The sequence below is a fragment of the Spea bombifrons genome, chromosome 2, assembly GCF_027358695.1.
Source record: "Spea bombifrons isolate aSpeBom1 chromosome 2, aSpeBom1.2.pri, whole genome shotgun sequence".
Classification (NCBI taxonomy): Eukaryota; Metazoa; Chordata; class Amphibia; order Anura; family Pelobatidae; genus Spea; species Spea bombifrons.
The window spans coordinates 40,387,324-40,403,445 of NC_071088.1; the positions used below are offsets into that span (position 1 = coordinate 40,387,324).

Genomic DNA, 16,122 nt, shown 5'->3' on the forward strand with positions numbered 1-16,122 from the left:
GTCAGTCTACTACAAAATATTTTGAAGGGGTAACATATAACACACAATATACCTAAACAAAGCTGAATGTTTACCTAGACATAACATGCATGTACTTATTATTGATCTCAAACCACTATGATGAAAACCATTACATATACAAAATGGTGTTCCTTTTGGAAAGTTTGAAAATGGTCCAGGGATGAGAACATTCCATTGGGTGGTGTGGAAAACCACTTTCTAAAATTCTGCACCAAAAACAGATTTTATAAATTTAAAAAAAAAAAAAAGGAATTTTCAAAACCATGATATATATTACTTACAGGTACTGCAGATAAGGAAGTTTGAAGGTCTTTGGTTGAATTACAGTAATTTTGTTTCTGTTTAACTTCAAGATGATGAGGGAGCTTGACAAATTGTCAAAGGAACCAGGCTCCAATATAGCTATTCTATTGTTGCTCAGGTTTCTGGAATAAAGACCAGGCAAAACAACTGGATTACACCAAAGCACTTTGAAAAAACAGACAAAGACACTTTCACAACTTAGTATAAATACTGGGAAATCTCCAGAGGGCCAATTAAATTCTCCTTTACAGTCACTAAATTAATTTATTTACTACTACTACTACTATTGACTATATTTACAATACCGATGAAAAGATAAATATGCTTTAAGGCCATTCAGAATGTTTAACCAAATAGATACTTGATTTGAAAATGCATTCTTGAAAAAAATTCAAACAAAAACTTGCTCATTATTGCTGGAGATTAGCCTAGCCAGTAAAATAACTACACCTAATTTTACTCCTACATATTGACGTAGATGCTGCAGGTCTCCCTTGGAGATCTGGACAGACTCTTGTTTGGAGACCACAATACACACTATGGCCAGGGCAAACAGACTGTTAAGTCGGGCAGTCTCGCTGTTTCTTTCAAAAAAGGAATAAATGATCCTATCAATCTACTTTGCAACCGAAGAACAAACCAAACAGATTAGAAACAGATTGTTTTTCCTAAAGGTTTTAATTATTGTTTTTTCTGATGAAGTGCCAGATTGGGTAAGGCAATATGTGTGTGTATTTGTATGTGTTAGAAAAAGTGTGTGTTACAGGGTGTGTATCTATGTGTAGTATGTGATAGTGAGTGAAGCGTATCTAAAACGTGTGTGCCAGTGCCTATGTTAATTGAGTTAAGCCAAGGGCAAAGGTGTCACTTGGCTTTACCTGCACCCAGGGCCACAAGGTCTACTGGTACCTATCTTCTTTCTCATATTTGGAAAGGATTCTAAGTAGTGTCACTGCCTTCATTGCATTGGTTTTCAGTAACAAAACATGCACCACGGGAAGAACGGTTTTACTTACAGGTGTTTGAGTGGTATCCGTGGAAAAAACGAGCACTTTATTTCAGTGAGGAGATTGGAGCTCAAGTCTAGAGTTTCCAGTGACTGGTACTGCTGTAGCAGATCTGCATTCAAGTCTGAGATTTTATTGTGTACACTAAAATATATATATAAAAAAAAAACATTTTTAAATTAGGATAATTAATAATTTGCACATCTGTTTCATCAGCCAAGGCAAGCATGTATTTAGAAATATCCACAAGTCTACAAGCCTCTGATAAATGACCAACTTAAGCAGCAGAGAAAAAAGTTTTGTTCAACTAGTCATAATAGCTGCAATGGGAAAAGTTACTTTCATCATTAAGGAGGACTAGTATACATTTCTAGATCCCACAAATGTTAGATATTAACACTGATTAGATATTAGTTTATTCCTGGCCTCTCTCTTTTAATAATAATGAAGACATGTGCTTTATTAACATGCTGTAAAACAAAGGACAACCAACTTAGTAGGGAGAGTAGATCTCCAACACAGATTCCATTTTTCATTACAAATATGTCTTAGAGCCCCAAATTTAAGTAAAAAAAACCCCACATACTTACAGTGACAAAAGTGTTATGTTTGAAGTTGGCTCTCCAAGATGGGGAATCGCACTTAACTCATTATAATTCATCTTCCTGGAATATGTAAAGAAAACAAAGCAAAGTTACACATAATAAGTAGCGATTTCCAATACAACTATAGAATGACCATAAACAATTCCATGTGGAAATAATGCACTTTGGGATGTAAAACTCCCAAAGCAGAAGAGAAGGTCTAGGGCATTGTTATTTCTACTTAAAGTTAAGCATTGTAAAAAGCAAGCAGGGTGCTGGGTTGTATAGTGAGAAGCATTAGTACAGGGTTTGATAAATTTGGTTTGGATCTAGGAGCCACTTTTTTCTTTTCTGCCCTAATCATATTTTTTATTTTCATATATTATCCAACCTGGAGCTCTGGGTTTGTTAAGCTTTGCCAAACACTAACGTTAACGCATTACAGTAACACACATGCTACCACCATACACTAATACACACTCATGCTAACGCCATACTGTAACAATCACCACCATACAAGCAATCCACTCTTATACACATGCAACACTTTACATACATACATAAAAAACACTACATATACCACTATAGCGTCAGTCTGTGTGAGTGTTTGTGTGTATAAATGTATAGTGCTGAAGTCTGTGTGCGTGTAGATTGTAGCATAAGTACGTATGTGAGCTAGAGACTGTGTGTGTGTGCTAGAGACTGTGTGCATGTGTGTGAGTGCAAATGTATAGTGCCAGAGTCAGTATGTCTACTGTATTGCAGTGCCAGATTCAGTGTGCATGTACCCAGTGTTAGTGTGTATAATTTTATAGTGGTAGCCAGTGTGTGTGCATGTGTATAAGAGTGTGGTGCTAGCATGTATCGTGTTTATAATACAGTATGGCATTAGCATAGAGTGTGTGTGTATTAGCGTATGTTGGTAGCATACGTGTACATAAGGACAGAATATTAACATGTTACTGTAAGGTGTTTGTGAGCAAACGATGTTAGCGCGTGTCTGTTACTGTATGGCGTTGGAGTGCATAAATGTATGTTAGTGTATGGCAGGGCATGACAAACCACAGACACTAGGAAACAGGAAGTTCTACTTACCGAGAGCTTCTTTTCCCTGTCAATCCCTGGTGACACAAGGATAGACTCCTCCTCCGTACCTGATAGGGCAGGACTCCAAACTTTAAAAGGGCCCTCCCCTCCTACTAACACCAGTGAATATCAAAGACCACACAGGCAAAGAAATCTGATGCAACAAAGTTTATTGAAAAGAAGGGAGGGAACAAAAATGTGTCACCAGGGATTGACAGGGAAAAGAAGCTCTCGGTAAGTAGAACTTCCTGTTTCCCTGCCATCCCAGGTGACACAAGGATAGATTTACCAAAGAAGAAGGGTGGGCAAACTAAGGAGACAAAACAGCCTCAAGGACCTTCCGACCGAAAAGAGAGTCCTCCTGAGCCATATGGTCGAGACGGTAATGCTGCACAAAAGCGTGGAGAGTCCGCCAAGTAGCCGCCTTGCAGATCTGGTCAGGCGAAAGGCAACATCTTTCAGCCCAGGAAGTGGAGACCGCCCTAGTAGAGTGGGCACGGATCCCCACAGGAGCAGGTTGGCCGGCTGCAGAATATGCCAAGTTGATGGTTGCAACAATCCACTTGGCGATGGAAGACTTGGAGATACTGATGCCCCTGTTGGGCCCTGAAGAGGCCACGAATAAACGAGAGGACTTACGCAGGGGTAGAGTCCGTTCCAAATAGATGGTGAGGCATCTCTTCAGATCCAGAGTGTGAAGAACTTCTTCTTCAGCCGAGCCAGGATCAGGAAAAAAGGTAGGCAACACAATCTCCTGGTTCTTGTGGAAAGCCGACTGAACCTTGGGTGCAAATTCAGGTGGCAGAGAGAGAACCACCTTATCCGGGAAAAAACGGAGAAACGGTTCCTTCGTAGACAAAGCCTGGAGTTCACAAATCCGACGAGCGGAAGTAATGGCTACTAAGAAGGCCGTCTTCAGCGATAATAGATACAGGGAAACCGACTGAAGAGGCTCAAAAGGAGGTAATGTGAGTCTTCGAAGGACGAGATTCAGGTCCCACGGAACCATCCTGGTGACTGAACGAGGACGTATCCTGACGATGGCCTTGGCAAAACGTCTGATCACAGGCAGAGATATAAGCTCGAACCCGAGGAGAGCACTGATGGCAGAAATCTGTACCCGGATCGTAGAAGGCTGAAGGCCACAGTCGAATCCTTCCTGGAGGAAATCCAGAATAGAGGCAGAGGAACAGGAAGTTGGCGAAATCCCCTTGGAACCACACCAACTGTGAAATCTCTTCCAGATCTTAATGTATCGCAGAGAGGTAACCTTCTTTCTACTCTGCAGAAGAGTCTCAGCCACATGACAAGAAAAACCTTGCGCTCTCAGCAGTCCGCGTTCAATCTCCAGGCCGTCAGGTGGAACACGGCAGGGTTTGGGTGTAGGAATGGACCCTGATGTAGAAGGTCTTTCCAAGCTGGGAGCTTCAGAGGGGGAGAGAGACCTAGAGCGATCAAGTCGGAATACCAGACTCGCTTCGGCCAGTCTGGTGCTATCAGGATCACAGAGGCGTGGTCCTTCTTGATCTTCTGCAGGACCCTGGAGATTAGGGCAAACGGAGGGAAAACGTATGCGAGACGGAAATCCCATTCCTGTGAGAAGGCATCTATTGCCAAGGGATGATCCTGAGGCCTGAGGGAAAAGAAGACCGGAACCTGAGCATTGTCTCTGGAAGCCATTAGGTCGATCTCGGGCAAGCCCCACCTTTGGACGATTAGATTGAAGGCTCTCGGATGCAGAGCCCACTCGCCGCTTAGCACAGGAGTTCTGCTCAGGAAATCTGCTTGAGAATTCAAAGTTCCTCTGAGGTGAACGGCGGACAGAGTCATGTGATGGGCCTCTGCCCAAAAGGAAATCCTGAGCGATATACGGAGAAGTTGAGGACTTCTTGTGCCCCCTTGTCTGTTGACATAGGCTACCACTGCTTGATTGTCGGAACGAAGCAAAATGTCCTTGCCGGCGAGCAGATGCTCCCAGTGATGCAGAGCTTTTTCTACTGCAAGTAACTCCAGACAGTTCGAGGGAAGAAGTGTTGTAGCTGGAGACCAGAGACCCTGCACAAACAGGTCTTGATACGTAGCTCCCCATCCCTTGATGCTGGCGTCGGTGGTGAGAAGTACCTTGGAGACAAGAGACCATCTTTTCCCGGCTGCAAGGACGTTCCGTTGGAGCCACCAGGAGAGGGAAGCTCTGACCTGCGGAGGAAGACAGACACGCCTGTCCAGAGCCAAGGGGGTGTCTTCTAGATGGTTGAGGACAAATCTCTGAAGTATTCTCATGTGGGCCAGAGCCCAGGGCACTGCATAATTTGCGGAGACCATCTTGCCCAGCAGGGACATACATAACCGTAAGGGGCTGCGGTGCGCAGAGCGAATTCTGCGTACTAGGAATCGAATCCCCTCTATTCTGGCAGTCGGAAGGAAAGCCTTCCCGGAGCAGGAATCCAGGCGAAGACCCAGGAACACTAGATGTTGAGAGGGAATGGTGCAGGATTTGTCCCAGTTCAGAATCCAGCCGAGACTTTGTAATGTGTTGACCACCGTGGAAAGATGAACCCGAAGAATCTGCGCCGACCGGGCATGGATAAGCCAATCGTCCAGATAAGGAATGACTGAGATACCCTGAACACGGAGATGGGCCGCCACGACTGCCAAGAGTTTTGTGAAAACTCTTGGTGCTGCTGACAAACCGAATGGCAGGGCTTGAAACTGGAAATGCTGGACAGTTGAACCCCGAGGAATCGCCACTCTCAGGAAACGTTGATGAGACGGATGGATGGGAACGTGGAAATATGCATCCTTTAGGTCTAATGAAGCCATGAAGTCGTTGAGGCATAAGGTGTCGAGGGTGGATCTCACTGTTTCCATCTTGAACCTGATGAACTGGAGGTGACGGTTCAAAAAACGCAAGTCTATGATTAAGCGAAGGCCACCCGGTTTCTTGGGGACCAGAAAAACCGGAGAATAAACCCCCTGGCCTTGTTCTGGCCAAGGAACAGGAACCAGGACTCTGATGTCTGTCAACTGATGAATGGTGGATAACAGGACCGACCGCTTCACCTGGTCTGGAGGAAGGTGGGAGATCAAAAAATGGTCCGAAGGTCTGGTCCGGAATTGAAGTTGATAGCCGTGCGATACAACGGCTCTCACCCAGGGGTCTCGGGTGAGTGAGAACCAACTGTCGGTGAAAAAACGAAGTCTTCCTCCCACCGGAATGGAGAAGGCGTCATGCAGCGTTCTTGGGGTCTTGAAACGCTTTGGGGAAGGCGATCCTGTCAAATCTCCCCCTTCCCCGAGGGAATCTGCCTCGAAAGTTTTGCTCTCTAGACGAGGGGTTGAATCTAGAACTATGGCCTCTAGATTGTCCCGGGAAAAAAGGCCGAAAGGACTGCCGTCTTTTCGAAGGAGGCTTTCGCTGAGGCATCCAATGCTTGTCCCCTGTGGTCTTCTCCAAAAGGGACTCCAGCTCTTCCCCAAATAAAGTCTTGCCCTTAAAAGGGATATTAAGAAGCCTGTTCTTAGAGGCATTATCCGCCGCCCAGGCCTTAAGCCACAAGGCTCTTCTAGCTGCCACCGAAAGCGCCGAAGCTCTGGCTGTCATTCTGATGTTTTCGATTGAAGCATCACAGAGAAAATCCACGGCCAATCTCACGGCAGCAACATTCTTGAGGATAGTCTCCCTGGAGGTTTTGGCAGCAATATCCTCTTCGATCTGGGAGAGCCAAATCTTGACAGCTCTGGAAACTGAGGCAGAAGCAATTCCAGGTTTAAAGGCCGCAGCCGAAGCCTCGAAAGATTTCTTAACTGCAGCTTCGGCTTTCTTTTCCATGTGGTCAGAAAAATGAGAGCCATCCTCAAGGGGCAGAGTAGTCTTTCTGGAGACCTTCATAACAGCAGTATCCACCAGCGGGGTAGCGCAAAAATCAGCAAAGTTCTCATCAAAGGGAAACATGCGTTTAACCCGTCTGGACATGTTAACCCTCCTTTCCGGGTGGTTCCATTCCTGCTTGATAACGTCAGAAAGTGCAGGATGAACAGGGAACGAGGCAGACTGCTTGGAGAAGCTGGCACCAAAGAAAGAGTCATTTTTCTGGGTGGAGGCCTCCTCCAAATGCATAGCTGACCTCACAGCAGAAATCAAAGTCTCAATTTCCTCCACCGGGAACAAAAAAGAACTTTCCTCCCGGATCTCTCCTTCCTCTGAGGAACCTTCCTCTACCTCAGGATAATCAAACTCAGAGTCTGAGAACAAAGGCTGACGCCCCAGGAGAGCAGGGTCTTGTACCGCGGGAAGGTGATGATAGGCAGGAACAGGAACAGGAACCGTCTGACGGAAGGCAGAGAAGGTAGACTGCATCTCCTCTTTAAGCCAGACCAAAAATTCCCTACCCCCAGACGGCTCAGAATCCGCTACAGATCTCAGGCAAGCGGAGCAGAGTTTCTTCCTTGAATCCTGCAAAGCCTTGTGACACCCGGAGCATTGGGCATGTTTAGACTTCATAACAGCTTTCTTGGGCTTGTCCTCAACAGAGGGCGGCTCAGAATTATCAGGGGCCGACATGATGAAAGATGCAACAGCACCTGACCAAAAGAAGCAGCAGGAACACACACAGCATTCAAATAGCTTACCTTCCATATATACAGTGAAAAAGGAGCTGAAATTAGGCTGGAATCTGCAACAGCAGAGAGTTTGGCGCCAAATTTTCAAATTCTGACCAAAACGAGGCTTGGAATGCACAACCAGAAGTGCAGAAGCCCAATCGGAAGACAGCAGACACCATATTGGCCGAAGCCAGTAAGCCGCAACAGCGGCATCTAGTGGCTGAAACACAGACCGGCAGGCGTCCCCGGCTATAGGAGGTGCTGGCAACCTGCTGGCATCTCCGTACACACGGCCGGTGGAGCTGCCGCTAACCGCCAGGACGGCGGCCAGGATCACGCCGGGACGCCGGTACAGCCGAACACCGCCGGGGTGCCAGCACCGCCGCGATCACCGTGACGACGGCGCCGCCGGGGGCCGCGATAACCACCGGGACGACGGAGCCACCGCGGCCGCGAGCACCTCCGAGACGACGGCGCCGCCGCGGCCGCGAACACCGCCGGGACGACGGCGCCGCCGCGGCCGCGAACACCGCCGGGACGACGGTGCCGCCGCGGCCGAGATCATCGCCGGAACAAGCGCTGGGCGACGCAGCACCAGCCATCAGGCTGAGGTGCAAGGTATCCCCCAGGAATGGGGGCTTAGCCCGGGGAAACGGCTCAACCTAGAGCCTAGAAAATAATAAAAAGGTAGACGAGTCCCCTACCTGGTAGGGCAGGAAAAAACACTGGTGTTAGTAGGAGGGGAGGGCCCTTTTAAAGTTTGGAGTCCTGCCCTATCAGGTACGGAGGAGGAGTCTATCCTTGTGTCACCTGGGATGGCAGGGAAAATAAGAACATTATTAGGAAGCGGTGAAGTCAGTGACGCGAGACACCCGGTGGGGTCATGAAGCGTGCATCATGTGACCCCACTAGATGCATCATGGCATCAGCTACAGCAGATTCATGATGGAAGCACAGCAATACGCTGGGCACCACAAAGTGGTTTCTAGTCGCCATAGCAACATGTGTCCTGTGTTGAGCCTTGCATTAGTAAAAGGAAGAGGGAGGTGGTCTGCCACTGTAGAGCATTTCAAACGGTGACCAGATTATTGCAAACAGCAATGAGGCATCAGTTCCTTAACTAGTAAACACCCTTATTCTATGATATGTATGAAAAACGAGCATAAAGCGTGTTACTCTAGCAAGACGTCACCCTGCTCTCATTACGGCATTGAGAAGGCTCAGTGAAGTGAATATTCTATTTTACAGTATGTGCCATAACGCCAACAACAACGTATCTTGTATGGAATACATTGTTGCCTTATCAACGCTGTAATGCGAGCGGTGTACACAAACCAATAGGAAAGATGAAAAACTTACATTGCTGCTATGCTTATTAAGGTGGCTCACCGGGACTTTTTTTGTTTTCTTTTGGTTTTTAAACTTCCTGCATCTGCAAATCTCATTTCCCCTGAAGAACCTGGCGTCTTGCTAGCAAAACGCGTGTCTGGTACTTGTTTTCATACATATTATTGAATGAGGCGGTTTAATTAGTTTAGGAACGGATGCCTAGCTGCAGTTTGTGATAATCGGTTGCACTGTTCAAAATGCTCTACAGCAGCTACGGCTATCGCTTTTTAGGGAGTATAGGTGGGGCTGATATAGGGTTGAATGCAACCCTAAATGTATTGCCAAACTAGCTCCTATTATCCCAAAGTGGTAATTTTGAGTACTTTTTTCACCTTCACTGTGCCTCAAACTTCTTGCTAGCGAGCGGTGCTAAGATAAGGCTTTTTTGGGCTGACCCTTTCCCATTTTAATTTGTAACGAGTTTTGCGAGATTATTGTAGAAAACACCAAATACATCCGCATAGTAAATGCCTGGAGAAAATGAAACAGAAGTAGGACTTACACTTCTTGCAGTGAATACAGTTCTGGCACCAAGCTACTGTTGGAAACAGTCAACCAATTGTGGCTGATCTCCCTGAAGGTAAGAAGGAAAACAAGTGCCGGATCAGTTACTCAGCCAACGCAGCATTCAGCCACTTAATGCAGGTAACTTTCCAAAGGATTTCATTATTAGTCATACTATTACATTCAATTTGCGATTAGCCCACTTGCAAATACATTCCAGACTGGGTAGTCTGACTTGATTGCGATTCTACGTCGAGTAGCACACAAACTAAAAGTAATCAACACACGTAACAGGACTCTTTTTGTATGGAATATATGTCCTGTAGCGTTTCTGTGCCAATATGTAAGATAGCAATGCAGATAAAGTTTACCTAAAGTCAATCAGGGCTGCACATTTTCGTAAGCAGGGGATCAGGGGACCTATGCTGGCCAGCATATCTTTAATGTCATTATAGTTAGCATAACCTAAAACCACTCTATCCAACGTACACATCAACATATGTTTACATTGCATGTGATCCAAATAACCATATAATTGTCTGGAGCATCTAAAAGGCAATATCACTGATAGTATATATTGTTTGCATATACTGATATGTTACCTAGAACATAAGGTATTAAGGTCAGATATACCCCTCAGCCATTTTGCATTGTCAAGTAATTAAAGAGAACCCAATTTAAAACTACGGAGAGGGGGATCTTAGAACTTTCCTACCGTTTGCAAGCCTAAATGGGTAATTGCCTTTGCGGCAGCACTTGGTCTTAGTGACATGTGTTGACAACATCATCGGCGTGCATAGACCCTGTATTCTGAAAACTCCAACAGGAGATGAAAAACAACTTTGGGTTCTACCAAAGATGCCACTTATTTTAAACAGGGCTCTTTAACACATAATACAGCACAAATAGGCCTTATTTGTGAAAGAGCAAGTGTTTCCGTATAAACGAAATGACTAAACCCTGATACTTCTGTTGCACATTTGATACCGTCACTTTGGATGTGGTGGTTTTCTGTTGCAAAATCCAAAATAGTATACATCTTGATATGACTTTCATATTACAGTATTTATAATTTTGTTGGTAAATCATTTGCATTGGCAAACTTCACAATTTGGTTTTCGCATCAGACATCTAAGTATTGACCATGCCATCTGATTTTCAGCAGGAATGATAAGAAAAATAACTGGGGGGGGTCACACTTTCCATGGTAAAAAAAAAAAATCTCTAACGTGACAGACGCTTGCCATTTACAACACTAAAGCAAGACAATTCATACACAAGATGTTGTGGCCTTCTGGGCTGAACATGCTCCCATTTTCTACCATCCCAGTTCAGAAGTCCTTGACACAGCCTACTCCTAATTCCTGATATACAACAAAGGTTTACAAATGTCAATAATGTCATTTATATCCTTAAGCACAAACAGCATTGAGAAGGTTTTAGAATGAAATGCCACTAGGAACACTGGCATTTTACTTTGTGAAGGAAAAAAAAAAAAGGTTCTTAAATTCTTAGATAGACCAACAGGAAACTGATGAAGGTTTGTAAATATTTGAGAAGCTCACATAATCTATGCAACACACACATCTATGTGTGAATGTGATGTCATGCAATCATCTGTGTATCAAGTGATATCATTCAATTCCCTGCAGAGACTTCCATAAAGTTCTCCTACTAAATTATTAATACCCTTGTCCTCAAAGCCATTTAAACCTACCTAGGGAACTGGACAATGGGCCTTCAAACACAAAAGCTACTATTCAATAGCACTTTGTACCAAATTGTGCAAATTGCAAACAAAAATCAAAGATGATCATTTATTTACGAAGCTACAACATACCATGCGCCTCTTTACAATGGTCTAATGATCACCTGTCAGAGACAAATTATTGTAATGTGCTAAAACTTATCACGTACAGCACAGAACGGATTAACGGTAGGCAAACAGGGCCAGAATGACTGTTAGGGGCCAACTTTTTAAAAGGAGATTCCAAGATTACATCTACCATAAAAATCTACACCTGATCAGCTAAAGTGGGTTTACAGCCATCCCCATATGTATGACCTCTAGGAGTGGGTGTAGTTGCGGACTTTTGCACAGAAACACACCAAAATCTTGTGGAAAGCCTTTTCAGAAGATTGGTATATACATTGGTGTAATAAAGTATTGTATCATATCTGGTTGGCACTCAAATTGTTAAATGTGCTGTTACTTAGACCAAATATTAATTGCATATTCTACCATAAAAAGAAAAGTAACCTTAGCAGGTTTGTAGTGTTATTCTTTATTCCTAAGGTTTAACCCATTTGCAACCAAGAGAAGTGGGGATACATCACAAAAAAAAACAAAAAAACGGTCCTACAGGATGAAGGACAAACCATGGTCATGGACATGGACATGAACTATTGGGGCTTAATCCCTGCCGGGGACCGAGAGAGTAGACTCAAAATGTGTGGCTCTCAAACACAAGCTGAGAAAGATTTCTGAAAATGGGGGGGGTTATGTTCTACTGCTAACAGTGTTCCAATCAAAACACTTGTTTGGTTTCTATGTAGGTAAGACTAGTTACAAAAGGGAAAACCAACATTAAAACTGACAATGGACAAAAACACATTAAGATGAAGAATAAACACATAAAAGAGGGGAAGCTGAATTGGTCGAGGGAGGGAGAAGACAATTATTGATTTATGAGCGCCATCATATTCCGTAGTGCTGAAGGCAACGGACGGGTAGTTGCCTGGTAGCCAGGGCCGGCCCAAGACAAAATGCCGCCTGGGGCGAAGTTTAAAATGCTGCCCCCCATTATCTACCCTTCCTCTCCCTGCCGCCCCCCCCCTTACTTACCTTTCAGCAGTCCTGCGGTGAGTCTCCCTGCTTGGTCTCAGTGCCGATTTGTAATGCTGAACATTAATGCTCAACATTACAAGCCGGCACCGAGACCGAGCTAGAGGGCTCGCAGAGGAGAGAGTGAGGGGCGCCGAATGGGTACTGACAACTTGGTAAGATAAAACCACTCGGCGCCCTCTCTCTCTCTTCTCGGCTTTAAAAAAAAAAAAAAAAAAAAAAAGGGCTTGGGGCGGCAAAGTGCGGTTGCCCCACTCGGCTCCATTGTCGGGCCGGCCCTGCTGGTAGCTGCAGGATTTTTAAATACTTATTCTTCAAATAACTCAAACGTGGAACAAATCAAATATTCTTAGGATCTGGAGCCCTGCTAAGGCATGGGTTTCCATGGCTGAAACACATGTGATAAGAGCTGCAAAGAAATCAACAATACTTAATTGTGCAACAATGATAGAGTGACTTTATGCTAGCAAAAAGGCTCTGCTAACAATCCAAAGTTTCTGGCACACACCACCGAGTTAAATCTTATACAGAAAGATACCTGAAAGGCCTCTAAGAATGGGCCTATTATGGATTAAGTGAAACCAGATGTCTCAGAGCAGTATATAGGTCCCTAATTAAAATGCTGTGCAGTTGGCCACTGAATGTGTTACAGGAAGTGGAGAGGAATCTCTTAAAGTCTGCACCCTGCAGCAAGGAGAGCGATTGGAAAAATGACAGCCCTGTTACACATTCCTTAGCTCAGCTGTCTCAGTATTTAAGGGGGGGATGGGTTAAATACTTTCAAAACTCTGCCTAATTCCAGCCAATTTGCTTCAAGGAACTGAGCAGTCAGTTTCAACTTGATCCAACTTGAGGAGGTAGCTGTCACCTTAGTGTTGAAATTCACATTCATAGTTCCCAACTCTGCTCCATCAGTTGAGGTAGAAGATGATGGTGAAGGAAAAATCACAAAAAATGGATTTCAGGCTTTATCGTGTCAAGAATGCCGTAACATACACAATGCCTAAAATGGAGATTTCTCGAGATCACAAGAAAACAAAGGGAGACTACAAGTGCAATTAGAGACTTAAAATTCTTTGTTTTTCATTTATTTTTGTATGGGTGTAATGCTTTGCAACTGTTGCCAAGTGTTTTGCTCATTACACAAAGCGAAGCTAATAGTTTGTGTATTGTGACATTAAGGCTAACCCTTTGAGTGCCAGGGTAGAGGCCCATATTCCTTTATGGAGGTTGGACAATTTTTGGATTTTGCTTTACCTAGGTAAACCTAAATGTATTGGATTGTTGTTTTTAGGACAAGTTAAGCTATTTACAAACACCTATTTTAGGGCAAGTTGTGCATCATGTAAAACAAATATAGTGGTGAAAACACACACACACACATATATACATATATATATATATATATATATATATAAATAAATGTGTTCTCTATTACATTCCCCAAAGCTAAAAATATTAAAAGCTCCCACAACCTTAGTAAATTTAATCAATAGACGTAGTTATACACAAATGTAGATTGCACAATCCACAAAAGCCAATCGGACTTTTTTTTTTTTATTATTTAAAGACAAAAAAATAAATATTAAAATTAATAAATCCTCAACTCTCTTTTCAAGCGTGTCAAATACAGACTAATCAGCAGCTTCTCTCTCTCTCAAACTGTGCCTTGTACCAAGGGAGGTAAGTGATAATTTATGTAGTACACTGCTAAGACTGCCGCTACCTAGGAGACATGCACCTGACCATCCGAGCCCACTTTGACATCTATACATCTCCTATGTAGCTCTCACTCTACTGGTTAGATCTGCATTCATCATTTTGATGACTTAAATCTATTAAGCACATATAGTTATACACCAGGCATTGCTTGACTTAATAAACATTTTTATTACAGTTGTGTTAAAGTATTTGACCCCGTTTTATTTTATGCATTGTTGCATATTTTGGTCACATGATTTTGTTGTTTGTAGTAATACTTATAGGTATCTGAAGTTTGGGGTCTGCTTTATTTGTTTGATGTTCTTGGTAAATAAACAAAGGCAATCTAATTGCTTGAACTCCTTATTAAACAATTAGATCTGATTCCAGAGAGCCCTGCTCAATAAAGACATTAGGCCACTGTCAACAGACTGAACTAGTTGACACAAAGGTCCCAGGCACATCATGCCACTTTCATAAGACATGTCTGAACAACCCCAGAAATTGGTTGATGCACATCTATCTACAATGATCCGGGGTCCCACAGGATCAATGCAAGAGCCATATTAACCAAATGGAAAATGTTTTAGACAAATGGTGAACCTTTTCTGAGATAAAGCATCCACCGATATTGCTGGCAACCCAGGGGTTAAATGAGGATCGGATCGAACACTAAGGAGGAGAAGTTCAAGCATGATGACAAAATAAGGGCAATCTAGAAATTTGTATGCATTATAAAATATTCAGCTTACGTAAAAAGGCAGGAGAAACAGTGAAACGTCTCACACTAAGCTCTTTAGAAAGTCCAGTGCTGCAGTTTCATCAGGTGTCTTCCTGTAGCCGCTCCACCAACAAGTAACAACCTATAGGCTCCTCCTTGGCTTCTACACAGAAAGCATCCGCATAATACATATTGTAGCAGCTCAAATTGCATCAATTGCCTATTAATGTATTGCATAAGGGGTACGTCTCTCCCAAAATCAAAAATAGTTTACAAATTTAAACACGGTAAAAAAAAAATTATTTTAGATCAAACACTACATTATACTTTTTATAAATAAAAAGGATTTTGTAAAAATGAAGAAAAGACCATGGCAGAACTCTGAATTTACAGTTATACACAAAAAGAGGTGAAATTTGATTATTTGAAATCTGAGAAATGTATTTTACCGTTCAACTGAAATTTGTAAGTTATTTTTGATATTGGGAGGGAGACACTTTGAACTGCTACCATATAAACCCTTTGTGGGGAATGATTGACATAAACACTTTTAACAAGCCTCTGGGTGAGGCAATACGCATTGTGTGGATACTTTCAACATAGAAAGCCAAGACTGGAGTCAAGCTATCAGACAGTTTCAAATCAGTGGTCATGCCATCAGACGCTTTTTCTTTAGATTAGCAAAAGGTGCCTTAGACCTGGAAATGTGATAATAATCATATAATGTTACAATTTTTAGTGGATTTTGCAGAATTCTCACACAAATATATCTCCCTGCAAAATTAGATACGTTTATTAAACAAATTAAAGGTAAATATCCGCTCATATCATATCTTACCTTTTATAACATTTCTGCATATATTACAAAATTCCACCATTGGACCAACACATTTACACTGCACATATCTCACATATACACCCCTATATAATATCTTACAATATGATGCATTTTTACTGTGGAAATTTAAAGATATAGCACCCCAAATAGCAGTGCAGTACTTGATAAATGTCATATTTCAACATTCTACATGGGGTTAAAAAAAAATCCCCCATTGGACAAATACAGTTACACTGCACATATCTCAAACACAACCCCCTCTATTATTTCTGAGAATATGGTGCATTTTTACTGTGGAAATTTCAAGCTATAGCGCCCCAAATATCAGCCCGGTAGACCGCAACCGTAATTTTTCAACATTCTACATGGGGTTGAAAAAAATTCCCCCATTGGACCAATACAGTTACACTGCAGATATCTCAAACACATGCCCCTCTATTATTTCTGAGAATATGGTGCATTTTTACTGTGGAAATTTAAAGCTATAGCGCCCCAAATATTAGCCCAATACATAGCAAATG

General features: G+C 43.1%; 1 protein-coding gene across 2 annotated transcripts in view; it reads right to left on the minus strand.

Annotated features, from left to right (window-relative positions):
- LRIG2 (leucine rich repeats and immunoglobulin like domains 2) overlaps positions 1–16,122 on the minus strand; it is a 52,576-nt gene that overhangs the window by 20,473 nt on the left and 15,981 nt on the right. Inside the window, exons 2-5 of one of the 2 annotated variants that reach the window (XM_053457628.1) lie at positions 9,495–9,566; positions 1,922–1,996; positions 1,341–1,475; positions 303–446 (exon numbers count right to left, since the gene is read on the minus strand). In XM_053457628.1, coding sequence (XP_053313603.1) covers positions 303–446; positions 1,341–1,475; positions 1,922–1,996; positions 9,495–9,566 — 426 coding nt within the window. The remainder of the gene's footprint in view (positions 1–302; positions 447–1,340; positions 1,476–1,921; positions 1,997–9,494; positions 9,567–16,122) is intronic. The other variant, XM_053457629.1, reaches the window with a different exon arrangement.